The sequence below is a fragment of the Plectropomus leopardus genome, chromosome 7, assembly GCF_026936395.1.
Source record: "Plectropomus leopardus strain MGB_pleo_1.0 chromosome 7, ASM2693639v1, whole genome shotgun sequence".
Classification (NCBI taxonomy): domain Eukaryota; kingdom Metazoa; phylum Chordata; class Actinopteri; order Perciformes; family Serranidae; genus Plectropomus; species Plectropomus leopardus.
This window is the reverse complement of record NC_142182.1, coordinates 28373614-28399711: the sequence shown is the minus strand read 5'-3', so window position 1 is coordinate 28399711 and position 26098 is coordinate 28373614. Positions and strand designations below refer to the sequence as shown.

The window sequence follows — 26098 nt, the reverse complement described above, 5'->3', positions numbered from 1 at the left end:
GGGTCACTTTGACCTCACAAAATACTTTATGGCCATAACTCAAGAATTTATATGCCAATCATGACAACATTTTACACAAATATCTAATAGGACAAAATGATAAATTGATGACAATTTATATCCAAAAGGTCAAAGGTCAACATCACTGTGGCATCATAATGTTCAGCAAAAACACTTTTCTTCTGTGCTGTTTGAAGCATCTTGACGTATGTGCGTATGTGTAACTGCAAAGGGCTTCACATTAAAGTTTATATTTTTGATCAGTTTTAAACAATCTTTTCTTAAGTGAGAATGAATATGCTCAGGGCTGAGAGCCACAGACAGGCTGGGGTAGTTGGACAGAACTGAGATGCTGAAAACATTGTTGGTTTCTGGCTTTTCATGGGCTTTGTTGACAATAAGAAAAACAGAATAACACTAAACTTAATTATCTTTTTGGTGGCACATGCCTTTTTGAAAAACAGTGGGAAAGAGCACAAATAGCAGCATTGGAAAGGAGGCTTCTTTTGTTATCATCCTAATTGTGTGGTGCCATAATACCAAGGTATTTGCACAGTATTAACAAATCAGTGTGATTGGACTCAGATTTATCTGACAAACATTGATTTATCTCCCGATGGATTCTGTTTCTCAGGCTTTGCTCTGTGTATCCTAACACATGTGAATTCATTAATACATGTAAATGAGTGGCTGGTGTCTCGCCCACATCCACAAAGACATTGCTGTATCTCACACAGTGAAAAGCATCTTGTTTGGCCTGTGACCATCACTGACTTGCATTGTTGCTCGGTCATTATATTCTCATGTGCTAGAAGGAAAAAAATGTACTGCCATTTTACAATCAGTATAACTGACGGTAGAAAGGTCCACTCAAGTGTTGAGGCAAGGAAACACTGGACTCTTCAGCTGACTTGCACTTACAGTGCAGCGCACACACTACTTATTCATACACATCCACCCACACACTCACTCACCCTTGAGTTGCTGGATTTGTCTGACAAAGCTGAAGAACATGGAGGAGTTTGAGGAGGATTGTTGGGTTTGATTGTGTGTCAAAGCACTGTGGAGGAAGGTAAAGATTACAGCCAATTCACATATACAATAGCTCTGTGGCTGCTAATAGTCCCCACTTAAAGACTCCTCTGCTGAAATCTTCTTACCTGCAGTTTGTTCAAACAGTTGTCTGAGTAGGCGCAGATAATGAAGACACAATATCCCAGAGGTGAGATGTTGCATGTGAAGAGGAAAAGAAGTGAGTGGGCAGTTAGCTGGTAATGGACAGTGTTTTCTGTGATTAGACTTAATGCTTTGATGTACTGCCATAATTAACAGACAGCCTGGTGTTCAGTTCCATACACTATTGTTGGAGGGAATGAGATCATGTTTGTTTATATTGAGCATGTTTGCATCTGAGTGCTCTGCAGAGAGAGAGGAAGTGAGAGGGCGAGAGTGTCAAATCTCCAGGACAGTGGGAGACACAAACATGGGACCTGGGCTCTGTGCTGTGACCTTGTTTGCTAATTAAGTGTCAGACCTATTTTTCCACTCCAGAGAAAAAAGCTCATATCTTAGGGCTTACATTGCCAGAAGGCGATGGGAACCGTCGGCTGGCTCCTCAGGGTCTCTTGCTTTGTGCGTGGGCGTCTTAGGATGTGAATAAAAGTCAGGAGTATCATTAGAGATACTACTATGTGGGCAGCCTTTTCTTATGAATACTGCATAAAGCTGTGAACATAGATGTAACAGCCCAGTATAATGCTGCAAAAATGTCACTGGAACTGTCACCAGTATTGGCTCCAGTGATCTGTTTCACACAGGCCCAGCTTGGCTCAATCTCAATCCTTACACAAATTTGTCACATGGAGGACAATCCAAGAAGTAAAATTGAGCCATAAATCAATATTGTAATAAATAATTCAGTATGGGTATATCTTTAAGGCAGTGTTCTATTTAAATTATAGGATTTTCTGAGCTTATTTGAGTGTTGCAGCTCAGCAAGAGAACAGTGAATCATTCTGCTTGTTTGTGCATTATAATCTCATTTAAAGCAAATCACCAGAAAATTAATCTACAACTGTTTGATAACAATTTAGCAAAATTGAGCAGTTTAAGATTTTCGAATGTGAACACTTCATGCATTTCATATTATATTTAATATGTGATTTGGACTGTTTGTAAGCACAACACAAGCAAAGAAAATAATCAAAAGATGAATCAGTAATTAAATATTAGGGGTGTAATGATACATACATATATATATATATTAATGATATATCAAATAATATTGGATTGTTGATTAATAAATTGATATATCAATCCATATATGTATATATATATGCAAAGTGAAAACCTTGATACATACATATCAGGATCCTTAAGGTATGCCTTTATTTTGAAATTCCAATGGCATGTCTGTGTCACCATCTCTGCTCAAGCACACCTCCTTTCTTATGCCAAAAATACACAAACTGTGGTGAAGTATGACCTGCAGCGAGCTATCATTTTGTTTCATTTCATTTATTTATTGATACAGCAAAGGAATTAAAAGTATAATTAGGTATGTTACAGTTTAAACTGGCCTGACTCAGTTAAAAATGGGTTTTTCTACAGTTTCCTGTTCAGCTGCACAAAAAAACATTACAATACAAAATAAAACCAAAACAATGGACAGAGACAAGATGGCAACAAAACATTAACAGCTACATGTAGATATTACAGAGTAAAGTGTTTATATGTATGTTTGAAGTGAGTACTAGAGGTCAGCCGTGGCTATGGAAAGCTGCAGCAGCTGCCCCAAGCTGCGGCAGTGTGATTCTGCAGCAAAGATAGTTTTACTTGTAGGAGCGCCCAGTATCTGTGTCCTCGCTGCAGCGGCTGCAGGTTTGATTCCGACCTCGGCCCTTTGCTGCATGTCATCCCCACTCTCTCACCCCCTTTCACACTGTACCTGTCCTGTCTCAAATAAAGGCAAACCCCCCCAAAAAAATCTTTGAAAAAAAGAGAGATAGTATTACTTGTAGCAGCGAGTCTTGTGAGTCTTGTGAACACACGGACATGCCTCCTAGCTGTAGAAAAATGTATTTATTACAGGGAGCCGCACTGTACCACTGCATGGTGTGTTTCTGGCGTAAACGCTGAAACAATGCTAGTGGCCATGCAGATAATAAGCAGCCAAGAAAAAAAACAATGAGAATATTTACTGATATTGTCTCATGTTGATTGCAGGCCCCTGAATTGAACTAAATCAAAATCACAATGTGGCAGATTTTGTGATATCAGCAAACATCATGTTGTTCAAAGAATCAATATAGTATGGTATCATGATAAAACTTGTGATTTACGCCCCTATTTAACACGTTTCCAAAAACAATAATTGTAATACACCATGTTATATTTGTCATTTTTATCATGATATTGAGGTAGATATTTAAAATAGTTTGTTTTGTTGTTGTGCAAGTGTTTTGGTTTGCAAATGCTGACCCATGCTTATTCCTGCCTTGTTGTTTTAATCATAAATGGTTTCCAGAAAATTTACTAAATCGCTGAACATATCACTGTTGTAATATAAAGATACAGACACTACATCTATATATCTGACCCCTGCTCATGTGGTCCAACTGTTACAGTGGAGAGACGCAGTATACAAATAGATTATCATGTTATTGCTTTCCACTAACGTCAGTCTAGCTTTGCCTTTATATCACATTCCAGGTTCATCCTACTGGCTTGAAAAGTTGTTTTTTTGACATATTTCCTCTTGTCTCTTTGCATCTAGCCGCCCACTTTACATTGTATGTGTTTTGCTCAGCGAGCATGAAAATTGCCCCATTTAATGACGCCCTCCCATGTTCCTCAAGATGCGATGCCTATTGAAGCACTGAGAGCAGCTTGCTGACCCTTCCTCTGAGGAATCCTAACTCCATAGAAGGTGCTGCTTTAAGTGAACAACACATTTCTGGATTATCCCCATTGTACTGGACATTGTTGTGTGCTAATGCTGCAGGGCATAAGTAATTGTTAGTGCAGTCCTAAAAAGAGCAGCATTGTGTGTGTGTGAGACATGTCAGTCACTTGAATGCCAATATTGACCTATATATGACGGCCTGGGTCAAAGGAGGGGCAGGCCAGCCACAGCATAGGGCGGATATCTAGTCTAATGAGACTTAATGTAGCACCCAGTGGCACAACATGCGTCAGAGTCTGGCAACACACAGATCACCAAGAGGAGACAGGATTTATGCGGCACATTCTTCTAGCTGAAAAAATTGTGTGTTTATTCTGTGTTTACTGTTGTGTAATACAGTCCACTGCCTTCTGGATAAGAATGACACACACAAAAATCTTCACACACATTTACCAGAGACTCCTCTGTATTGCTCAGACTTGCTCCTACTCTCCTTTTTTAATCCCGCATAAATACTTTCAGATACACCCCCAGATTGGCTAATTCCCAATCTTAACCAATAAATCCATTTGTTAATTGGATTTGTTTGCATGTTATGTTGGACAGGACAGACAGCAGAGGACAAGACAAGATGGACAGTCTCCCCAAGGGGGCGGGAGGGAAGGATGCAGAAAATTCAGTGTGACTCTAAACCTTATTATCTTTGCCTTGATGACTCCTCTGGTGCAGGAATCAATACAGCCTGACTGGCTCCAGGGGCACGGGGCCCACTACAGGAAGCGGATATCTCCAAACTATCCATTATGGATGAGAGGAGGAGTGTAAAGATGGAATATAAGAGGAGGAAAAGGACTGGAAGACAAGGCCAGAAAAGAGGGATAAGAGGGTGGAAAACAGGAAGGAGGGGTGAGAAGAAGGGGGAGTGAATATGAGTTGATCCACAAGTAGAATGAACGAGGGGATGAAGGTTGTGAGATTTGAGATTGCAACAGGGCAGTGAGCCTGGCAGCTGTTTGTCTCTCAGCTGCTTCATTGTTGCTAGTTCCTGCTGTTCCTCCAGTGTGGTTGTGATGTTTATTTCCAGCTGAGAGAACGGACGCAGCCCTCACAGCTATCAAAATTAAATTGTCTCCTTCCCTCCCTCTCACAGCTTGTTTTCAACCCTGCAACTTTTTGTATTACTTCCTCTTTTTCTTCTCCTCACAGTGGCATTCCTCCCATGACACATACTGTATGGACCTCTAATTTTTTTCTTCCTTGTTATAATTTAAGGATGCATGATATTTACTCGGGGGCGGCACGGTGGCTTTGTGGTTAGCACTGTTGCCTCACAGCAAGAGGGTCTCTGGTTCGAATCCCGGTTGGAACGGGGTTCGGTCCGGGCGGGGGCCCTTCTGTGTGGAGTTTGCATGTTCTCCCCGTGTCCGCGTGGGTTCTCTCCGGGGTCTCCGGCTTCCTCCCACGGTCCAAAGACATGCAGCTCAGGTTAATTGATGATTGATGATTGTGAGTGTGTATGGTCGTTCGTCTATATGTGTCAGCCCTGCGATAGTCTGGCGAACTGTCCAGGGTGTACCCCGCCTTCCGCCCGATGACAGCTGGGATTGGCTCCAGCCCCCCCGCGACCCTTACGAGGACAAGCGGTTACAGAAAATGACTGACTGACTGATATTTACTCAGCTGATACAGAAGACCGATAATTACCTGCTTCTCTGATATGGATAAGCTAACCAGTAATTTCACTTTTTATTTGATTTTGTTTTGTTGTATGTTTAAAAAATTATTTTTTTTATTGATTTTTAAAATTTTAATCAACAACAACTGAAAGAAAAAAAGGAAAAACATATTAAAAGAAAAAAAAGTCCAACCCAAAAATCAATATTTTTGTTTTTTTATATTCCATAGCCCTGACCCTTGCACACTTTTGTTAACATGACAACTACAAAGAATAGTTAAACACTTAAATTAAGTCCCTCCGGGTTCCACCAGAGACACTGGGAGACTACTGCTGCAGGTGTATGGGTTCTGTGCTGGGAATAAGTTGTCAAGAGTCCGCCCGCACTATCTGTCACACGGCTAGCGTTACCTAGCAGTTATTACTGGGTTTAGTGACAGAGTCGGACCTTTTTGGTGTGACTTTGTTGGGACCGTTTAAAGGCTTGGTGTTGGATATGAGCTGCTCATGTGTTAGTTCATGCTAGTGCTCCAAGGAAAGGTCCTTTAGTGCTGTGTCTACCCTGTTTATTGGCAGAAGAAAGTTTGCTGATCTAGCGGGAAGTTGGGGATCAGAACCTCGGTGCAATCGTGTCTTCTTCTGAAACTGTAAAAGACTTCCACACCAGCGATACATGTTTCACTCTGTACTCAACAAGCTGTGCTTGTCTTTTTTTTTTCTTCTCTATGTTTTTTGGTGGCTCTCAAACCAACTTTAAAGGTGTACCTTCACCTACTGTATCATGGTGTGTAGATGCTGCCCTTATAAATAAAAGCTTTGTATTATTGGTGCTATTTATTGGCTAAAGTTTCAATATCGTAATAATACATAATAATATAAATTCTTCATTACTGGCTGATAATTTATTGAATTTATTGGTTGGATATGCTGTATATCATGCATCCATACTATTTATTTTTTTTCCCTCCCAAATGTGGCCGCCACGCTTTCTGGCCATACCCTCTCTTTGCTAAACACATATGCAACCCCAACCCCCCTCCTCCCTCTCTGTATCTCTCTCTCATCACCCTCATGCTTTCTTTCCTCCCCCTCCACTGTGATGTGAGGTCACAGCTGGGGAGCCCTACGATTTGACAGCTAAATGTTTATGTGAGTGTGCATTTGTGTGTGTGCATGTGATGGAGGGGGTTCCTGTGCCACTGAGTGCCTGTGATAGAAGGGGGCAGGATGCCATGACAGCGGTTGCTAACCAGCTCGAGCAGACTAGCAGTTTATCCTGAGGCACACTGTAGCAGAGAGATATACAGCTGGCTCCACCGCTGCCAAGTCAACGCTAAGGGGACTGCGGCTGCAGGCGTGTTGGGCTGCGTCTGCAGGCACCTCAGGGCTGTGTGCTCGAGAACAGAGGTGGGTGGCAGAGTGGGCTCACTGTTTGGTTTGTGTGTGTGTGCTGTGTGGAGGAGCCAGAGCAGGGCCGCGAGTTAAGAAGTTTGGTAGCGCCTCTTGGGTTATTATAAAGTGTGTGTGTGTGTATGTGTGTATGCTGTATGTATGTGTGTGTGTTATCTCCAGCACAGCTCAACTCTGCTGGCTTCGTGATTTTGTCCTCTGCAGAGGGAATAGCTCATTATCTGCCTCTCAGAATGAAACGTCCTACCTCAACACTGCAGTGCTGCACACTGGAAGGATGAACCTATTGAAGCATCGTGTGTGTGTGTATGTGTGTGTATGTGGTCCCTCTACTGTACATATGTCTGTTACTTTGTAGGTCGTTATAAGGACGGGGTGGTGGATATTATAGTATTTGTGTCCCTGTTGATGTTTCCTCTTTTCTGTGTGTGTAAGAGCATCGTGCAAGTGTTTCTGATTCTTGTCATGTTGACATTTTCCTTTCTTGAGGCGTTACTTGTACATGTTTGAGCCACTGAGGCAGCTGTCGGTTAAATATTCATTGCTTGTTTTCATTCTTTTTTTGTGCCTTACTTCTGTGTCAGGTGTCTCATGTACTGTGTGTGATTTATTCATATCAAGCCTCAACTCTGAGGGATTTGTCCTATATGCCCAGTGTAGCCTAGTAGAGCAAACAGTAGATGTCTAGCTTCATTACATATGCTGTGATGATGTTGTGCCCTATACATATATATATATATATGTGTGTGTGTGTGCGTGTGTGTGTGTGTGTGTACATTGTTCATCCATGTATGTTGTGTTTGGAGACCTTAAGTGTTCGAACAGGCTTGGAAATGTTGCTCGGGGTGAGTGCTTTTCCAGCTCAGAAGCTGCTTCACACAGTAACACCATATGATGTGAGTCTCTGACCTTTATATAATGACTTTCTGTGCATAATTTTATGTCATTGGACTTGTACCATCAACAGCAGCATGACATGCTCCCCCTCTCCCTCAGAATTCAGGCTCACTCTCTCTCTGTGCTTTTGGAAAATGTCGGGAAAGCCCAAGGTGTTATGATCAGTTGGCTATGATAATCGATGGATACTTTTTAAGCAAATGAGCAAAGTGAATATTAAATAAATTACTTTGGGGAAAAAAGTGAATTCAATGGTAACCCAAGGTCAAATAACTTGAAATTTCCAAATGTGTGTGCCCATTAAATGGCCTGGAAACCTATTTTTTAATTAATCATCTTTATCATCTTACTATAAGTAATGGGGTGTGGGGGGGGCATGCTTTCCTATGAAAGTTGTTCAGTGTTGCATGAAAACTAAAATGTTCAACTGCTGCATATAAAATTACCCGGATGATCAGCACTGCTTCCCTATCATTGGGCACAGTGCACTGGAGACTTCCGCCAGTTGACTCCCCTGTTAACTGAGATGGGAATAAAATTATTTAATTGTGTGGCTTCTCTAAACTTTTGAAATGTTATCAGACTGAATGGATTAAATTTGATGGTGAGGTAAGTAATTTCAAGAGGGTTGTGATTCTCAAAAAAATGCATCCATTAATTTACAGACGTCTCTTTCAAAATGTAAGTCAATTGGAAAAAGTCTGTTTTGGCCCAATGGCATCATGCGACAGACTTGGAAGTTGTTATGCCATTGTTTGGCCATCATGAAAACTGGCTTCAAAGCCTGGTGCAGTTCCTGTGGGCCTGGCTCTGCAAGTTGTTACCAACTACTTTTTACCTAGTCAGGAAAATGTGATGTGACTTAAACACCAGTAAGTGTTTAGCAATATTTGGATCTAAAACTGGTAGTTTTGGGGATGCTTGCTAATGTCACCAGATAACTGTCAATCAGATTTGATCAAAACACTTAACACATGCATGCATGCGCACACACACACACACACACACACACACACACACACACACACACACACATACACATACACACACACACACAAACACACACACACACACACACACACACACACACTCACGATGAAGGTGATCATAGTAATAATAAAGTTACTGTTTAATTCTTAACAAGTCTTAGCCATGCTTTTTTTTTAAACATTTTTTTCTCAAACTAATATCAGGATTATTTATAGATGTCATGAAATCAAAAGACATGCTTAAGCTTTTTCTTCACCTTTGACACCTTTTTCGTCACCTACTATATGGCACTTAAGTGACTCAACAATGACAAACAAGTTGTTTAATTTGTAGGTATTTCTTTGCTTTTCTTCATGTGAGTCATTTCCTGGAAATGATGAAAAAAAAAATGTTGGTAACTTATCTTTCACCCAGAAGTGTTTATTGATTTTTCCAGTGAAATGCTGTCTCAAATTGTTATGTCCCTTACCCATGACTATAAATTCAGCCAGGTACTGACCAGTGTGCAGTTATGGGCTGTCGCTGTGTTTCTGGTTGTACCGAATTTGGGGGTTCCTGTGGATATATAGTGCCCACACCTCCTCTAGTCCCTGTCACCCTTGAGGCTGCCCTGGTGAGTCTGAGCTAATCTCCACTGTTACTGCTGTGAAAGCAAAACACCTACCTCCCCTCCCTCAGACCCGATTGGCTTGTTTGCACTGTTAGCATGCACTAGCCTTTAAGGCTCAGCCACCATGTTTGAATGTAATATCATATTGGCAACTACATTTATACTGTCACCACAAAAAGCTTCCTGTTTTTACAGAAAACATGTAAATGTGCAGAATCACATAGCACTCTGATAGCTGTCTCATTGGGGATTTTGTTGGAAGAAAAACTTGAGGGGCTTTGATAGATGTTGTTTGAATTTGGTCTTTCCTATCAAGTAATCAAAGTCCAATTGTGCTGTACTCCCTACCTCATTCCCCAGCTGACATACAAAAAAAGCGCTGGCCATGAGAGCTGAACGCCTTTCAAGGTAGCTTCATTCACTCAAACCTCTCAGCTCTACTCATATTAACGTGCACACAAAAGCTCTTTTGGGCAGGTTGCGCCCAAATGGGGCTCTTCTCCTAAGTCACAGGTTTGCCAGCTTGTTCTGCCTCTATTCTCTTCCACTGACTCATTGAGCAGCAATAAAAGGCTTAGACAAAGAAAGGATCAGATCTGGACAATCAGGGGCAATTTACTTTGGCTTTAGCTCGAGCCTTTAAGAGACTCTAGTCGTGTCTGTCCTATTAGCAATCAACCATAAACAGCAGCAGTAAAGCCCTAATAACATTATGCAAGTTAATTTATTCATGCGTGAATACATTCAGATTCACTGACCTGTTCTTAACCTGTAGTATAGGTTACAGTTCACTACATATTGATCAGGACACATTGCACTTCCACATCTATATGAACCATCTCAGAGCTAAAACAAAAGAGGATGTTTTTGAGAATGAAAGCAGTTAAACATAGTCAACAACTGTATGTTGAACAATGGATGAAAGAAGGCAAATGAAAAGATTGAACAAGACGATTGTAGACCCCCAAACCTCTGTACAGTAGGAAGTCTATGTGAGTACAGAAAATTCTTCATAAGAGCTATGAGCTGTGTCATTGAATATGTATCTCTGTTCTTCCTTTCATGCATGCAGTCTCCTCATTATACAGCCGACATGCAACACCACATCAAATGTGATCATAGGGGGCAGACACCAGGGCATGGCAGATTTCTGAAGGCTAAAAGATTTATCATAAATGGGGCTCACATGCTTTCCATCAGTGTTAAATAGTTTAATCTGGTTCATTTTATCAGCAGATTTAGTTTAAACTGTATTTACATTGGAGCAAAAGGTGTGTACAATTTAGAGATTTATTTATCTGCACAATGAGACGCACAATCATTTGGCAGCTGATCTTAATTTTTCTGATAGATCCTCTAAATAGATAATTGATGAATGGTGGGTGATTTTCAATTTCAATGCTTATGATCTCAAATTACAGCCTGTTCAATATTTTGAACAAAAACCCAAGTTGAAAAACTCCTCATGCACATCAAGTGTGATATTGGAATCTTACTGTTTATGCTTTCTGCGCACTTTCACACAATGTGCTGCTGTTAAAATCTTTATTGTTTATTTATTCATTATTTTTGCGACCATGCTGCACAGGTGTAGGGCAGCGATAGCTGTTGCTTACTTTTCTCTTTCTTTTTTACTGTCCATCTTATGGTCAGTATTCCCGTGAATGTGATATCATAAGAATGCCTTGAGGGATTTTTTTCACATTTGGTGCAAACTTCCACGTGGACTCAGTGATTAACTGATTATATTTTGGTGGTCATAGGTCAAACTTCAAGGCCACTGTGACATTGCATCTGTCTTATTCTTGTGAATGTGATATCTCAAAAACACCCAGAGGGAATTTTTTTCAAATTTGGTGCAAATATACACTTTAACTAATTGATAAACTGATTAGACTTTGGGGATCAAAGGTAAAGTTCACTGTGATCGCATCCATATCTTACTTTTGAATGCAATATCTTAAGAAGGCCTCGAGGGAATTTCTTAAAATTTGACACAAACGTCCACTTGGACTCAACAATAGCTCACTGTCACCTCACAAAGGTGTTTTTAGCCATAACTTAAGAATTCATACGCAAATTATGACAGAATTTCCCACCAATGTCTAATAGCATATACTGTAAAGTAATAACACTTTATATCCAAAAAACTAAAGTAATTCTAGTTTTGATTTATAAATTGTTTTAGGAGATTGTATGCAGATTTAAAACTGAGTGTATATTCCTTTTATGAGTGTGTCCAGTCTCCTTTGTGTTCTGTTCATGTGCTCAAATTAGATGGGGAAAATTAACTACAAATCAAATTTTTGTCCAAACTAAAATTGGTCACAAAACAGAAGAGAATATGAGAAAAACATAGCACAACCCACTTATAAAAGCTTCAGCTTTGCTGTTAGTCTGAGAAAATCCAATCAGTCCTGCTCTAAAATCTAATCTAAAATGCAGCTGATGTACTGTAAGCTCTGAGCTGCAGACGCTCCAAAAATAAAGCAATCTCTACCCATCTGGTACTTCAAATCATATATATCCAAGAGCTACGTCTAACTGAAACAAACACCAACATTTACCTGTAAATGGTGTTGTTGTCTGTCATGGTCAGAGTGGTTTTGTGAAACAGCACAAATTTATCTACCCACACTGCGTGTATTGCAGCTCAGTAACATAGACAGAAGGGAGGAAATGATCCTCTTTTATTCCTGTCAGTGGTGGGATTTTGCTGAGTCAGTAGTCTTGGGCAAATCACATTGGAAGAAAAAAGCCAGAGCAATGAAGCCAGCCAGACACAAGCCTTATGCTCTGCCACTGCACTCTGTGCCCTGCTCCACATGCTGTATGCTTCTGACAGATTTGCATTGGTTTTGATTAGCCAGGAAGCTCGTGGTTTATGAACACTAGTTGAGTGCTTGCTTAAGGGGAGAAATTGTACTTCTTTGCACAAATTCACCTGACTTTTAAGTGTCCTATCCGGCTGCTCTAAATGGAAGCCATTAGCTTGGATTTGGTCTCAAGCATCATCTGCAGCTCTCTTGACCTAATCCATTAGCTGTGATGACTTGGAGGTTAAGTGCAGACATTTGTACTTTCCAGATTTCATGTGGTACATTTTTAGTACAAATGCAACAACTTTATCTGCTTTCACTACTGAAACACGCTGCTCTCACCACTTGCTCTCCATAATCCCTTTTATTTTCTGTAATCACTTATGTAAGTTGAATGACCCACAAAGTTAATGTTACTCACAGCTTTAGATAATACTAGAGGATCTTCTTTTTACTGTATTTTGTAATTCTTCAGTCCTTTCTGGGTCATTCTTAATCCAACCAGGACATAACTTAAAGGTCCCATATTGTTTGAAGTTAGATTTTCACGTATTTTTTAACATGTGAAGCAGATAAAGGGACTAAATAAATAAATTAAAAGTATTAAAGTATCAACGCACACAGTCTGTATTCAGAGACTGAGATTTTAAACAATAAGGATTTCTGTAAAGTTGTGACGTCACAAATATAATATATGGGCTGTTTAAAACTCTAAACATAAACATTCTAAATGGGTCCCTTTGTATTTCCAGTTTGAATGTTTTGTCATTTGGCTAGCTGCAATGATAGTGCACAGACACCAAGAGTGCAGATGTGGAAGACCCAGAAAAGCAGACCGAACAGACTGTTTCCAGCAGGAGGTCTTGAAGGAACAGATGCTAAAACGAAGCAATTTAGATAGAGGATAAATACAGGTATACACAGGCAAACAGTGCGAGGAAAATAATGTGTTTTTTCAATAGTAAAGTATGTAAACAAGTTCTAGTAGAAACCCAAAATACAAGTATGAACCCAAAAATGAGCATAACATAAGTGGGACCTTTAAGTCTTATATAGTCAATCAAGATCAATTCAGATGTATTTTCTTCCCTTAGAGTGTCAGCGGGATGTTAATGTCCCAGTAAGATAGATAGGGTATCTAGACCTCTGCATGATTAAACACCATGAAATCCAATAATTTTTAATCAATTCATTGCTCTGTGTTTTGTTGTCCCAGCACAAAGCCTTTTTAGTTTCTTTTAGCCTGATCCCGTAATTTATCATGGTGTCAAAATCTGGCTGCGCAGGGCCCAAGCAATACAAAATCATTTGCTTAAAAAATGCTGCTCCATATGTTAATGCAGATCTAAAGCTTATTGAAACTCAGCCGAATTTGTTGTGAAATTCATACAAGGCCTCAAATCTCCCAAATCTGCTCTAGTGGCCCCTCTACCAAATCCCTGCAACACTTGCTCTGCATTTTTGGAGTTAATGCAATCCAAAGGCACTATGGGAGAATCTGTATAATGGTGGCTGCCTCCTGTCCTCAGAACAGAGCAGACGCCACTTAAACCTCATTTTAGAGAACAGGATAAAACTCACAACTGTGAGCAGCTGAATAATATATAATTATTTTGCTGTTAGAAAATAAGTAGCTCCACTAGAGAGAAATAGGCTTCAGTGTCTTGTTTAATGGCTCTTGAGTTCTCATTTAAGCTTTACTCTAACTCTCTTGTTTTATAATTTAAAGGTCCAATACTGTCAAAAGTCAGATTTTCATGTCTTTTTTTAGCATACAGCAGGTATAGGTGCTATATAAATACTGTGGAAGTACCAAAATGTTCAATCCACAGAGAAATGCAGACAGTCCGTATTCACAAACTGTGCCTTTAAATGAGGCGTCAGGACTTGAAGTTGTGATGTCACAACTATACTTTATAAAGGCATAACCTGTTGCTGTTACAATCATTTCCTAGGCTGCAAAAACTGTTGCAGAGATGCCAAGACCAGAAAACACTGACCAATAAGAGCACAGAATAGTACTTAAAGAAACAAGGTGCTTAAACAGAGCATCTCAGACAGACACAGACCCAAGCTATATTCAGGCAGTTACTTTAATGCAGTAACATTAAAGTATGTAAACATGTTGTTGTAGAAACCTAAATACAAGGATGAACTTGAAAATGAGCATAATATGGGACCTGTAATGGTTAACTGTCTTTGGTTTACCTTTCGGGGACAGATTGTTACTTTAAGAACTGAAAGCTTTGATATATCCAGTGTGTGCATTTTTAATAAAAGTAACAAAACATAAAAGTAGACTTGCTAGTACCTTTTATTCAAGGAGATGAGATAAACGAACCTAAAAAAACCCCAATTATTGTTGGCTTTCTTTAGTAAGAAGGCGAGAAGGGAAATACAAAGACTGAAGAAAATTAACTTCAGAATGTGTTTTGGATTTGAACCATATCAACTTTCATTTTAGCAATCCATATCACAGCAACAGCCTTATCGTAACTTTGATGGTCTCGGACTGAATTGCATGGTTTTTGCAAAGCATGCATATTGTTGGCTCTTTCAGCTCCTCAGAAAATGGGCATCTTTTCCAGGAGAAAATAGCTTTCACTGCGACAGTAGAAGATGATTATGACAGTACTGATGATACATCTGGCCCCCTGCCAGGCTAATGATGAGAGGGTGGGGTTAACGTTGGGGTGGAACAGGGGTGCTATTTGTGAAATTTTGTGTGTGTGTCTTCATGTTGGCTTTTCGGGGCTGGTGTGTTTCTGCATGTGTGTGCGAGTGGGGTGGGAGGGCTTAAAAGATTAAACCCCCAGCCTGGCCACAGTGACGAAAGAAGACCCCTCTGTGGAGCTCTCTCACTGCGGGGAGGCTTCTTCAGTGGCGTCCCATTTGCATGGTTCCTTGTCCTGCTTGGGGAATTAGCCTTTTCTTTTCCCATCCTCCCTCCCTCCTCTTTTGCACCTTGGAGAGAGTGCTTCCATCCAGCAGCACTGCTAGTTTCGGAGGCAGACAATGGAGCGGAGTATTTAGGACACTTGGCAGGCTAGGCATGTTGGAGGGGATAGGGACACGGGCTGCTAAGTAGCTCATCTTGTCACATAGCCACTGGCATGATAGCTCTTCACAGCAAGGTAAGCATCATGCAGAGTTGCAACACACTCTCCATGCCCTGATTGTTTGAACTGTAGCGTTGTGTGGTGATGGTTTCCCACTAATTGGTAACCTCCTCCTCTTCTTGACTGTACAATTAAGCAGGATGTTTGTGGCTTATTTTCTGATTACTTTTAAACGTTTGTCAAGTTAATCTGTAGCCTAATGTTGGATTCACACCCTTTAATCCAATAAGGGGATGAATGGGAAATGTTGTGGGGAAGGCTCGACTTAGATTAATCTTTCTATTGTTTGCTACTTATTGTAGCTACCCAGTGCAGAATAAATGCATTCACACTTTCCCTCTGAGACTTTTCTTTGTGCAATCTGAAGGTATTGATTGTTTCTCAGTATATTTCCAGATGCACTAATTGCAATATATATATACTCTTCTTCGTTATCTGTACAGCTTTGCTATCAAGTGTAAGCTGCACTCTGTCACTTAGCAAGAGTGTAAGCCCATCAGTGAAAGCATGTCACGACTCTCCTATAGAGGCTAATATCTTCATTGGACAGATGTGTTATGAGGTAATTAGACTGAGCACTCTTTCTTTATAGAGAGCAAGTCTCCTCTGACCTTTGCCTATATGGCACAATTAATCATGTGACACACTTTCCATACACGGAGACACATATAGTATTTCACATGTGGGAGCTTTCTCTTGAGTATCATCCCACTGTAGAATGTATCACACTCCACTGTGGCTGTTGCACTGAAAGGTCAACGTATTTCTGTGGTTCAGTTAATCACCTGACGCATAAAAATAAACTGCAAACTGATTTTATGTTGTAACAGAGATTTCGGTGATACTGTGCGAATGGCAAACAGATGAGGGCACTCTTATACCCCTTTCCCACCAAAATAAACTTGTACTCCGGAGTTTTTCAAACACAGGTAACCTGCTAAAAAATAGGCTATAGACCGCTTTCCCATTGCTAGTGGAGCAGAGCTTGTATCTGCTTGTTGCAGCAGATGAGTGTGCCTTCTGTATTTGTTTGTTTTAATATATATGGTAAACATAGATTGACGAAACTAATCAACCCACTCACCAGAAAAAATGTTAGCACTGCACATTTCTGCAAATCATTGAAATGTAGCATTTGGAGGTTATTATGTAGCAGATATGATGAAACATAACATTTTATTACATTTCAACAACACTGTGGTTAATGTGTACTTATGTTCAGGCTCAAAAATAAATTGATTATGGTTAGGATAAGATCATATTTCGGCTTAAAATACCTGCTTTTTAAGGCAAAATTAATGCTGTAAATGCTGCAGATGTCTTACTATAAAAAACACAGGGTTGTAATTCTGCCAATGTCTTGGTAAAAACAACTAGTTTTGCTGGTTTTTGGTCTCAAACATAGGTCTGCTGCTTGGCAGCAGTCTTGCCTATAGATATCACACCATTCATCATTTCCCTCACCTTAACAAAGTTAGGTCAAATACATGTACCAGAACTACTTTAATATAACGTTGACATGGTAAGTATGAAATGTACAAAACCATTGTGTCATTGGAGTGCAGAGACAAACTATACCAACTTTTTCATCTGGTGGCTGGGCTGGACCAATAGATCTCCGCTACCTTAAGAGATTAGTTTTGGTTTGGATTTTCATGGCAGGCTTATTTTAGAGTTGTATGTTCTCTGTTTTGTTTTTAATGTTAGGGCAAGCCCTTTGGTGAAAGATTTAGGGGGATTTAGAGTTTATACAAATAAATGTTAGATTTTCCTCCTATTCTTTTCATTCAGTTTACTTATTATTTAATGATATTTGGGCATATCTACATTTGTAAATGAATATATATCATATTTCCTTAACTACATTTTTTTTCTAATGACTTTTGCTGTGACCTCTTTCTTTTAAGTACATCACTTAGTTGTGAAGACTAACCAACAAGAACATCCAGTGGGTGAAAATGAGGCTCTCTGCTGTGTGGTTTGAGCTCAAAAGTGGTTACAGAAATGGAAAAAGCACTTTAGATAGCGTAACCGTTTACTGACTTCTGATATCAAATTTAGCAGCTGTCATTTGGTGTTCTCTGTTTGTCATCAAATGATGGTTTCCTCATTTCCTGCCAGTTAACAAGCTATGTGACATTAAAGACAAAAGTTCTGTTTTTTTTTTTTTTTTTTTAGGATTTAAGTAACATGTCTTTTATTGCCCTTCTATCTGTTAGTTAGTTAGACACTGCCTGATTTTAGGTTAATGTAATTCAAACAGCAGTCCAGCTCCAGATTTCATGGATTAAATGACTGGTGTCATTGATATTCAGGTCAGCTGAGGATGCTGAGCCTGTGTGGCCCTAGGGGGCATTGTGTTGACTGCAGGGGTTGGGATAAATGGCTTACATTAGCACGACTGTGTCTGTTGGGTGAGAGAAAGAGAGAGGATGAGGGAGGAGAGCGAGACTGACACAGTGAACGAGCCATGACTGGATCATCTGCAGCTGGATTACATCATGAATAATACTGCACTTCATACTGAGACATACTCTCTATCCTGGAGGCACTGAGGTGTTTTTTTTGCAGGACAAAAATAAGCATTAGATTGCACAAAACACAACAAGTAACAGCATGAAAAATTAATGCATACTTGATTTCACAGCTCGCTATGGCAGGTGGACCAGAAATTTCCAAAAATGATTGCTTGTTGCAGGGGTCTTGCATTTGACAGCAACATATTTTGAAGTGTACCTGTCATTCATAATTGCTAAATCTGACTGTACAATTTTCTTAATTAATGAAATATAATTTATTAACGGGCAGTTTCTCATTTAAAAGAAAAATAAGAACTGGACTGGAACTGGAACATTTTAGATGGCTCAGATTTTTACTGTCCTATATTGCTGAAAGGAAGAGGTGAGAAGTGAATTCTGACTGCACACCAAATCAAGCTGTTACCGTCTGAAAAACTATTTTTTTCCCTTAAGTGCTGAACCATTTCCTGCTTAGCAACAGGGGGCTTGTGCAGCACAAAGCGTGCCGATCTTTTTCGGCAGGTGTTGGTTCTGTGTGTCTTGGGGTTACTGCTTTATCTGCTGTGTAATAGGCTTGGGTAGCCTATGTCTGTATCCTTTATTTGATTGAATCATTCCGTTGGTCTTCTGGGAGATATAAACCTGTTCGTCTGTAGCCAAGTCCAGTCTTATTTTCCAGATGCAGTATAGAAGGAGTGCATGTTTCTGAGCTGAGACGCACCGGCTGTCAGTGGGCACATTTTGGAATCAAAATCAATAATTTTGTTATTAATAATTCACAAGTTGGACTCAATATATATCCACTGCTTTGTGGTAAAGTAACACTGATTCAGCATAAAAATTGAAGGGATCACAGCTTGTGTTTCATCCTCGGATTTATGTTTAAACACAGTATGTAGTCATATCAGGTGTCTGATCTCATCAAATGTGAAACGATTTGTGCTTTCTTCTTTTCCTGGCTTTCCATTTAACAGAAAATCATGTCAAACTACATTTCTAAAATTAGCATTTTGAACACTTTGGCTGTTTCCACACAGCAGAATATTTTGTAAAGAAATATGTAGAGGCTGTTAGTGTCACTATGGCAGATATTTGCTTCTTAAAATAGAGCTGCCTGGAAGACAGAGCTGCTCTTGTGGCAGGTTTCAAGTGTGCTCATCTGAAATCTTTCTGGAAAAACAAAACTTCCCAGTTGCTCCCGTGGACCATCAGTGGACCACCGGTGGACTTGGTTATACTGGGCAGCTGTGAGGCATTTTGTGTGTAATTTCATGAATTTGAATCAGAAAAACAGCAACCGTTCTCAGCAGGCTCAGGATAAGAGAACCTAAAAGAGATTGCACAGTAATGCCCCTAAACCAGACTAAGTCACTGTGGCCTCTCTCAGATGATGTCAGACCCAGTGTCTCACTGTTTCATCTTCATTTAATCTGGATCAATATTCCTGTCCCTGTCTCTTGTTTATTCCCAGTAGAATTTTCGTAATGACACTAAATCCTATCTGTTGTATCACATAATGTGTGATTTTAGAGGGGGTAGTCATCAGATACCTTATTAAGATTGGATTCCACAGCTTGTGCCTAAAGCAGCAATACACTGCCCGGGGATGGGGTAATATGAAAAAATAAATAAATCCAACATTAACCAGCAGACTCTCTCCCAAATACGCTTAGTAGCTTACTTGGTGAGAGTTTGATGAAAACTGATCTTATTTTCACCTGTGTCTGCTAAATATGAAGCTAAACAGCTGGCCAGCAATGTAATTAGATGTTGATATTTGGTTAAATTTAGGGTGTGATGGCAGGTGACCAAAATTCAGTGTGAGAATGTCTAATGCCAACAGCAATTTTACAAAGAAAACTAATGACAGATGCCAATGATAATTTGTTGGTTTTAAGCCGTTTTGTAAAGTAACCAAAATCCACGTCTTCCAAATGTCTCATTTCATCATCATCTTGATATAAAAGAAAGACATGTAGTTGTAAGGTACAGAGAACAAAACTCAGGGTCTGCTAAACTTCATAATGTTTACAACCACACAATGTGAAGTTCTAATGTCATTAGACAATTTATTCTAACCAAAATTAAGCAAGCAAGCAAAGTTTATTTATATAGCACCTTTCATCAAAAAGCCAGGCTAGCTGTTTCCCTTTTGTCTCCAGTCTTCATGCTAAGCTAGGCTAACCAGCTGCTAGCTTTAGCTTCATATTTAATAAGCAGATATGAGATTGGTATCAGTCTTCTCAGTAGACTCCAGGTCAGAAATCAAAGGAGAACATTTACCAAAATGCCCACCATTTCATCTTTTAATATAGGCCCAAAGAATATCATAATATGATGTTTTTGAAGTGAAATGAAACTGGCACATTTTATTTTGGAGATGGTATTTTAATATTACACAACAAATTGTAGCAGAAATAAACTTGCTCTTATCTACTTTTTCAAGTTTGGACAACAAAGTGATTCATAACATGAGGAAATCCCACAATAATGGACAACAACTGTCAATTTTCATTAATTAATTGCCCATCCTTGCGCTATTTTTTTTTTTACGTAAAAGTAAGACTGCAACACAGTATGTAGTCATATCAGGTGTCTAATATCATCAGGTGTGAAATGATTTGTGCTTTCTTCATTTTCTGGCTTTCCATTTAACAGAAAATCATGTCAAACTACATTTCCAAAAAAAAAGCATTTTGAACACTGGCTGTTACCATGCAGCAGAATATTTTGGAAATATGTAGAGGCTGTTAGTGTCACTATGGCAGATATTTGCTTCTTAAAATAGAGCTGCCTGGAAGACTAAAACTAAGACTGCAACCGGCATTTTTTTTTTATTCTGGATTGATTTGTTTATTGTTGTCTCCATTAATTGATCATTCAGTGATCAGTGTTCATCAAAGCCCAAGATGATCAGGTGTTCTGGTTTTGTCCACAACCCATATATATATATCTATATATCTATCTATCTATCTATCTATCTATCTATCTATCTATCTATTTATCTATCTATATATATGTATATATATATATATATATATATATATATATATATATATATATATATATATATATCTATATATATACATTCCAGCTTTACATAAACGGACAAAACAACAACACTAGAGCTTCTACTGCATTTATTTTTATTATTTCGTTGTAGATTCATAATCTGCCTGTTATTTTCCCAATCAATCGTCTTGTCTATAAATTTAAGGAAAATTGCAACAATGTTCACTTACAACGATAAAAAACAGAGAAGCGCAGGAAAACAGCTCTATGTGTCTCTACTGGTCGAGATGTTTGCATCCTCGTGGCATTCAGACAAGACTGTTTCTAAGCATCGCTCATCTGCGCTTCTCCAACTGATTAAGACCAATCCAGCTTTAACCCCATCTTGGCTTCTCCTTGCAGGATTACTGCAAATCTGTGGTTAATGACTGATTGGGGTGTTGATTGTGTTTGCATGTGAAACGAGTGATGGTGGTGGTGGTGGTAGGGGGTAGGGGTTGCAACATCTTGTTTTTGAAGTCTACTGCTCTGACCGCTCCTTCATCTTCTTCTCCATCCTCTTTCCTCTCTCCTCCCCCCACATCACTGGATCTGCCCCAGCTGATAAAAGAAGACGTTTCTATTAAGTTTCCCACTTGATTATGCAGCACACATCAGGTCGAGCATGGAAAAGGAGGGGTTTCACTCACTCTCACTTATCCTATGGCACCCCAAGGGGGTTATGGGATCAAGATAAAAAGTGCAAATGACAGTATTGGCCAGTAGTAAAATCGCAGAATCTGCCCCCAGCAGCCTCTGTGCGTGGTGTAATATGATTTCAGAGCAATGAAGCTGAGAATTCTAAGGGGAGTAAAACAGGAGAGGAAGAGATTGAAATTCAGCAGGCAAAGCAAAGCTGGGAAAGGGGGGTTAAAAAAAAACCTGAAGAAAAACCAGAAAAAACAAACCACAAGCTGTAATAGCTCTGGCACTGTCCAGGGTGTGATTTATGGGGGAGAAGAAATGGCCTTGTTTGAGGGCTGTCACGTCTGGGTCTTGTGATTTACCATGAGTGCTCTCATCTCGTGCATCCAGGCTGCTAAGGTAGGACGGCCCCATTAATACTGATTATAAGAGCATGCTGTCTTTCTGTGTGGTGCTGGTCTGATGTGTTTTACAGTATATCAACTCAGTGACAGCCCTTAATGGGCTAGATGGGATTGGTTCTTTCACTATGTACTGTGACGCTATAACGAGGCTCCTTGTCGTCTACCCTAATCTCCTAAGTGCATCTATTAAGATCATTTATGATTTATGAGTTGCTGAAATGATACAGTGGTAGTATAGCTGTAGAGTAAAGTACATGGAAGAAAGGTTGGGTGAGTTTTCTAAACTTCTTTTTTCTTTTTTTTTTTTTTGTCTGACTCAAAGAGATGAATGTCTGTAATAGATGAGCACAGCAGCCTATAGGTCTTCGTTCCACAACAGCAGCGTTGTTCCACATTAAAAAATGGTGTTTGCATAGTTTCACTGCTGGTCACAAAAGGCCCCCCGCAGCACACTAAACTGCTCCTTTTGAAAGGTGTTGCTAGGATACAGGCCAGCGTGAAGTTGAAATCTCCTCTGTATTGCTTTCCTGCAGCTGTACAGCTTGGACATTATGCCCAACTTATTGTGCATGTGGTGTACAGTGCCCGCTTGTCTTAGCTCATTTTTGTATGTCAGCGCGTTTGGTTATTTAGAGGTAGGTTTTGTTCGTGTCATGCAAAAGCCGGCCCATTACACGCACTCTCTTCTGTCATAATCCATTTTCTGTAATAAGACTCCATTTGTCCACTGGGCATTTAGATCTCAATCCTGCTGTCACACCTCTGAGTCTCCGCCAGCTGACACCTCAGGCTGTGCACAAAGAATCAATAGTGTCTGCCTCATGTTCAATTACACTCTAATCAACACACCCCAGTCCAGCAAGACCTGAGAATGAATGGACAATATTGAATTGATGCTCAGAACTGGAATACCTGTAAATGAAGATATGAAGGTGTTAGATTTGTCTGTGATTCTTTTTCAGTGTTCGCTGAAGGAGAGTGCAGGTTGCCAAGCACTGGAAAGGCATTGAAAGCAGGAATGACTGGCAGTGAAATAAATCATGGTGCAAATGAGATTTTTTTCTATGTTATTTAGCTGTCAATTGAGCTCTTTGAATGTCAAAAGATTTGGTAATGATGGTATTAATTTACACACATTGTTGTCAACTGCAGGCTGACATACATTTTCTTTCTATGACAATACGTCAGTAGAAATGATCAATTTGGTTAGTTAGATTTGTTACTGGTCCATTGGAAGTACTGTCATTGTGTATAAGTTAATCTACAGTCTGAGCATCTCTGTCTCTGTGATGGAGAACCTATGCCATTAAATTCAACAGATAATGCATGAAACATCTTCAATCTAATCTAATTTGGAGTATTAATAATTTGAAGCAATGCATTAATTCCAAATGAAATTTTCTAAACCGTTATGGAGGAACAATCATTCGTCCTCCTGTCTGGCGGCGCTCCTCACTCAGACAGCTGTTGATTGTCATGTTGTGTTGCTTGGCGTGAGGCTGAGAGCTGGTGCTGCGCTGGCGGTTCCTGGTGTGGCATTAACGTCTTGGGGGTTGGTGAGTAAGCGGCGAGGTGCCTGCTCAACTAAACCAGCAGCGCTTAGGGTTTTTTCTGGCAACTGTCGAAATGTCAATCATCGGGCGTCAACATATCAAGGGGCTTGTGCCTTGGAGGCTGACAGGAAGCAGAAGATGCCAAGATGTTAAGATGTAACAATGCGGCGGCACCGTCTGCTTGTGATCAGCATGAAGGCAGGGATTGGCTGCTGAAGCCTGTCATGTTCTTCGGCACAGGTTGATTCTAATATGGCATCCACATCACACATGCAGAAAGGTGACACTAAGCAGTGACATTTTTATGCCTCTGCACAGACAATAGCCACGACCAGAGGCATTATGTTAATATCTGTCAATCCGTCACATTCTCGAGAATGCAATAAAATTTGGCACAAACGTTCACTTGGATTTAAGGGTGAACTGATTGGATTTTGGTGGTCAAAGAGTGATCTTGCATCAGCCTCATTCTGGTGGCTGTGATATCTTAAAAGGGCCTTGAGGAAATTTCCTTAAATTTGGCACAAACGTCCCCTTGGACTCAATTATGAAACAATTAGAACTTGGTGGTTGAAGGTCAAAGGTCACTGTGACCTCAAAACATGTTTTTTGCAATACCACAGGGATTCATATGTAAATGACAAAATGTCTAAAAGGATAAAATGATGAGGTGATAATTTATATCTAACAGGTCAAAGGTCAACTTCCCTGTGAGATCATGAAGTTCTATAGAACTATTTCTTCTGGCCATTAGTCCATATCATAAGTCAGGAACAGAAGGGGAGACATCAGATGCTGAATTGGTGACGCTAATCTTTGATGTCCATTTCAAAACCGTGCTGATTATATAGATCTTCTCTGCTGCTGGGTGGAAGATGTGTGTGTGAAGCACCCATGTTTTAAAATATGTGACTTCTCTGCATCAACATCCATTGAAGCACTATCAACCATGTATGCGTTTGGACAGACATGGATATAAACTGTGTTTTTTGGAGTAAACAATGGATCAAATATTTGATAAAATGACCAACTGAATCACTACTGAGAGTAGTTGTTAGTTGCAGCCCTGCACATACACACAGTAACTTTCTGTGTATGATAGGGAAAATGGGAGTGTATTTCTGGCTTATTCATGCAGATTCCTGACATTTTATTCCAATTTTATGCTGTAAGAAAATATATCCAACAAGCAAATACTGGTTTTCATTTTAGCATTTGTATACTTTTTCCATGTAACTTAAGCTGAGCAAAAACAGACCCCACAGTTAATTGCTCAAGAGGTTAAGAGCCTCTTTTTGCACACCTGGTGCAAAATTTTGTGACATTGTGATAAATACTCCACGCTGGAGGGCAGTGGATATTTAGGATATTGCTTTAAATTAACAGATAACAAATAGATTTCCCTTTGTGAAGAGTTTTTCATGTTCTGACGGCCTCTCTTTCTATTTTCTTCTCTCTCCTTAAGGAAAACCAGGCAGTCCTGCTAATGTTCCATCAGCTGAGCTTCTAGCTGTAACCCCACCAGGTGGTCCTCACTTCAACATCATGCTGCACCTCACCCTGCTCTTCCATCTCCTGGTCTTCTCTCTCTCCCCTGCAGGTCAGTCCAACATTCAGCTGAAGGGAACAGCTAAAATCAATTGACAGGATGTGTATTTTGAGATACTGCATCACTGCTGTTGTATGAAAGCAACCGATTTCTTAAAAAAATTACACTTTACACTCAGCCTTGTTGTTGTAATTAGTTCAGCAGTGATCGCCGTTTGCTCTCTGAGAGATTTCTTTTCAAACGCTGCTGGTGAGCAGCACTCAGGAATCAAAAGGACTTTGCTCATTTAATGTAACTCCATTTACTCATATGTCCTTCATCTTTGAAGTATTACCATCCTAAATTCATTTGGCGTCAACAAACTGTCAGTGCAATGTGTCTCCTTTACTCATACAGCAACTACAGAAATATACATAAACTTTGATTTGTGGCTCCAACTGCAGAGCAGGAAATTCACACAGGTGGCAGGCAGCTGATTGAAGCAACCGTCAGAACTGGGTTGTCGTAATGATTGGGGCACAAAAGAGACGAGGTGTTAACAAGCTGCTAACTGTCAGCTTTAAGAACATAGTAAATATAATAACACTGGCAGTGATGTGTGCCTCAGGGAAGAAAATAAAAATCTGATTTAACTAACTATAGTAAAGATGCTTTTTAATATCAGATGTAAATGCAAACAAATTAAATCAGACGTAGATACACCTCAGATATGAAGCACATGCTGAGCCAAACTGTACACAAAAGCACACATTTTAGAAGAAGCTACAAAGCTTATATACAGTATATCTCATAGGCTGTGAAGCATGTGCCTATGAGGGCCGACACTGCAGGTTTTCACACCTTTTTTTATGCTGCTGACCTGCTGTGCAATCAGCTGTGTTGGAAACAAAGCAAAGTGGTCAGAAAGCAGCAGGCCTGAAAATGACCTGCCAAACAACCTCCTCTATGTTCCC

The 26098-nt window shown here is 39.8% G+C and overlaps 1 protein-coding gene across 3 annotated transcripts in view; it reads left to right on the top strand.

The window, feature by feature from the left end:
- cntn1a (contactin 1a) overlaps positions 1 to 26098 on the top strand; it is a 98722-nt gene that overhangs the window by 19592 nt on the left and 53032 nt on the right. For 2 of the 3 annotated variants that reach the window (XM_042495847.2, XM_088080368.1), the window contains one exon: positions 25062 to 25196. In XM_042495847.2, coding sequence (XP_042351781.1) covers positions 25142 to 25196 — 55 coding nt within the window. In that variant the 5' untranslated portion in view covers positions 25062 to 25141. Of the gene's footprint in view, positions 1 to 15300; positions 15440 to 25061; positions 25197 to 26098 lie in introns of those variants that run through there. The other variant, XM_088080369.1, reaches the window with a different exon arrangement.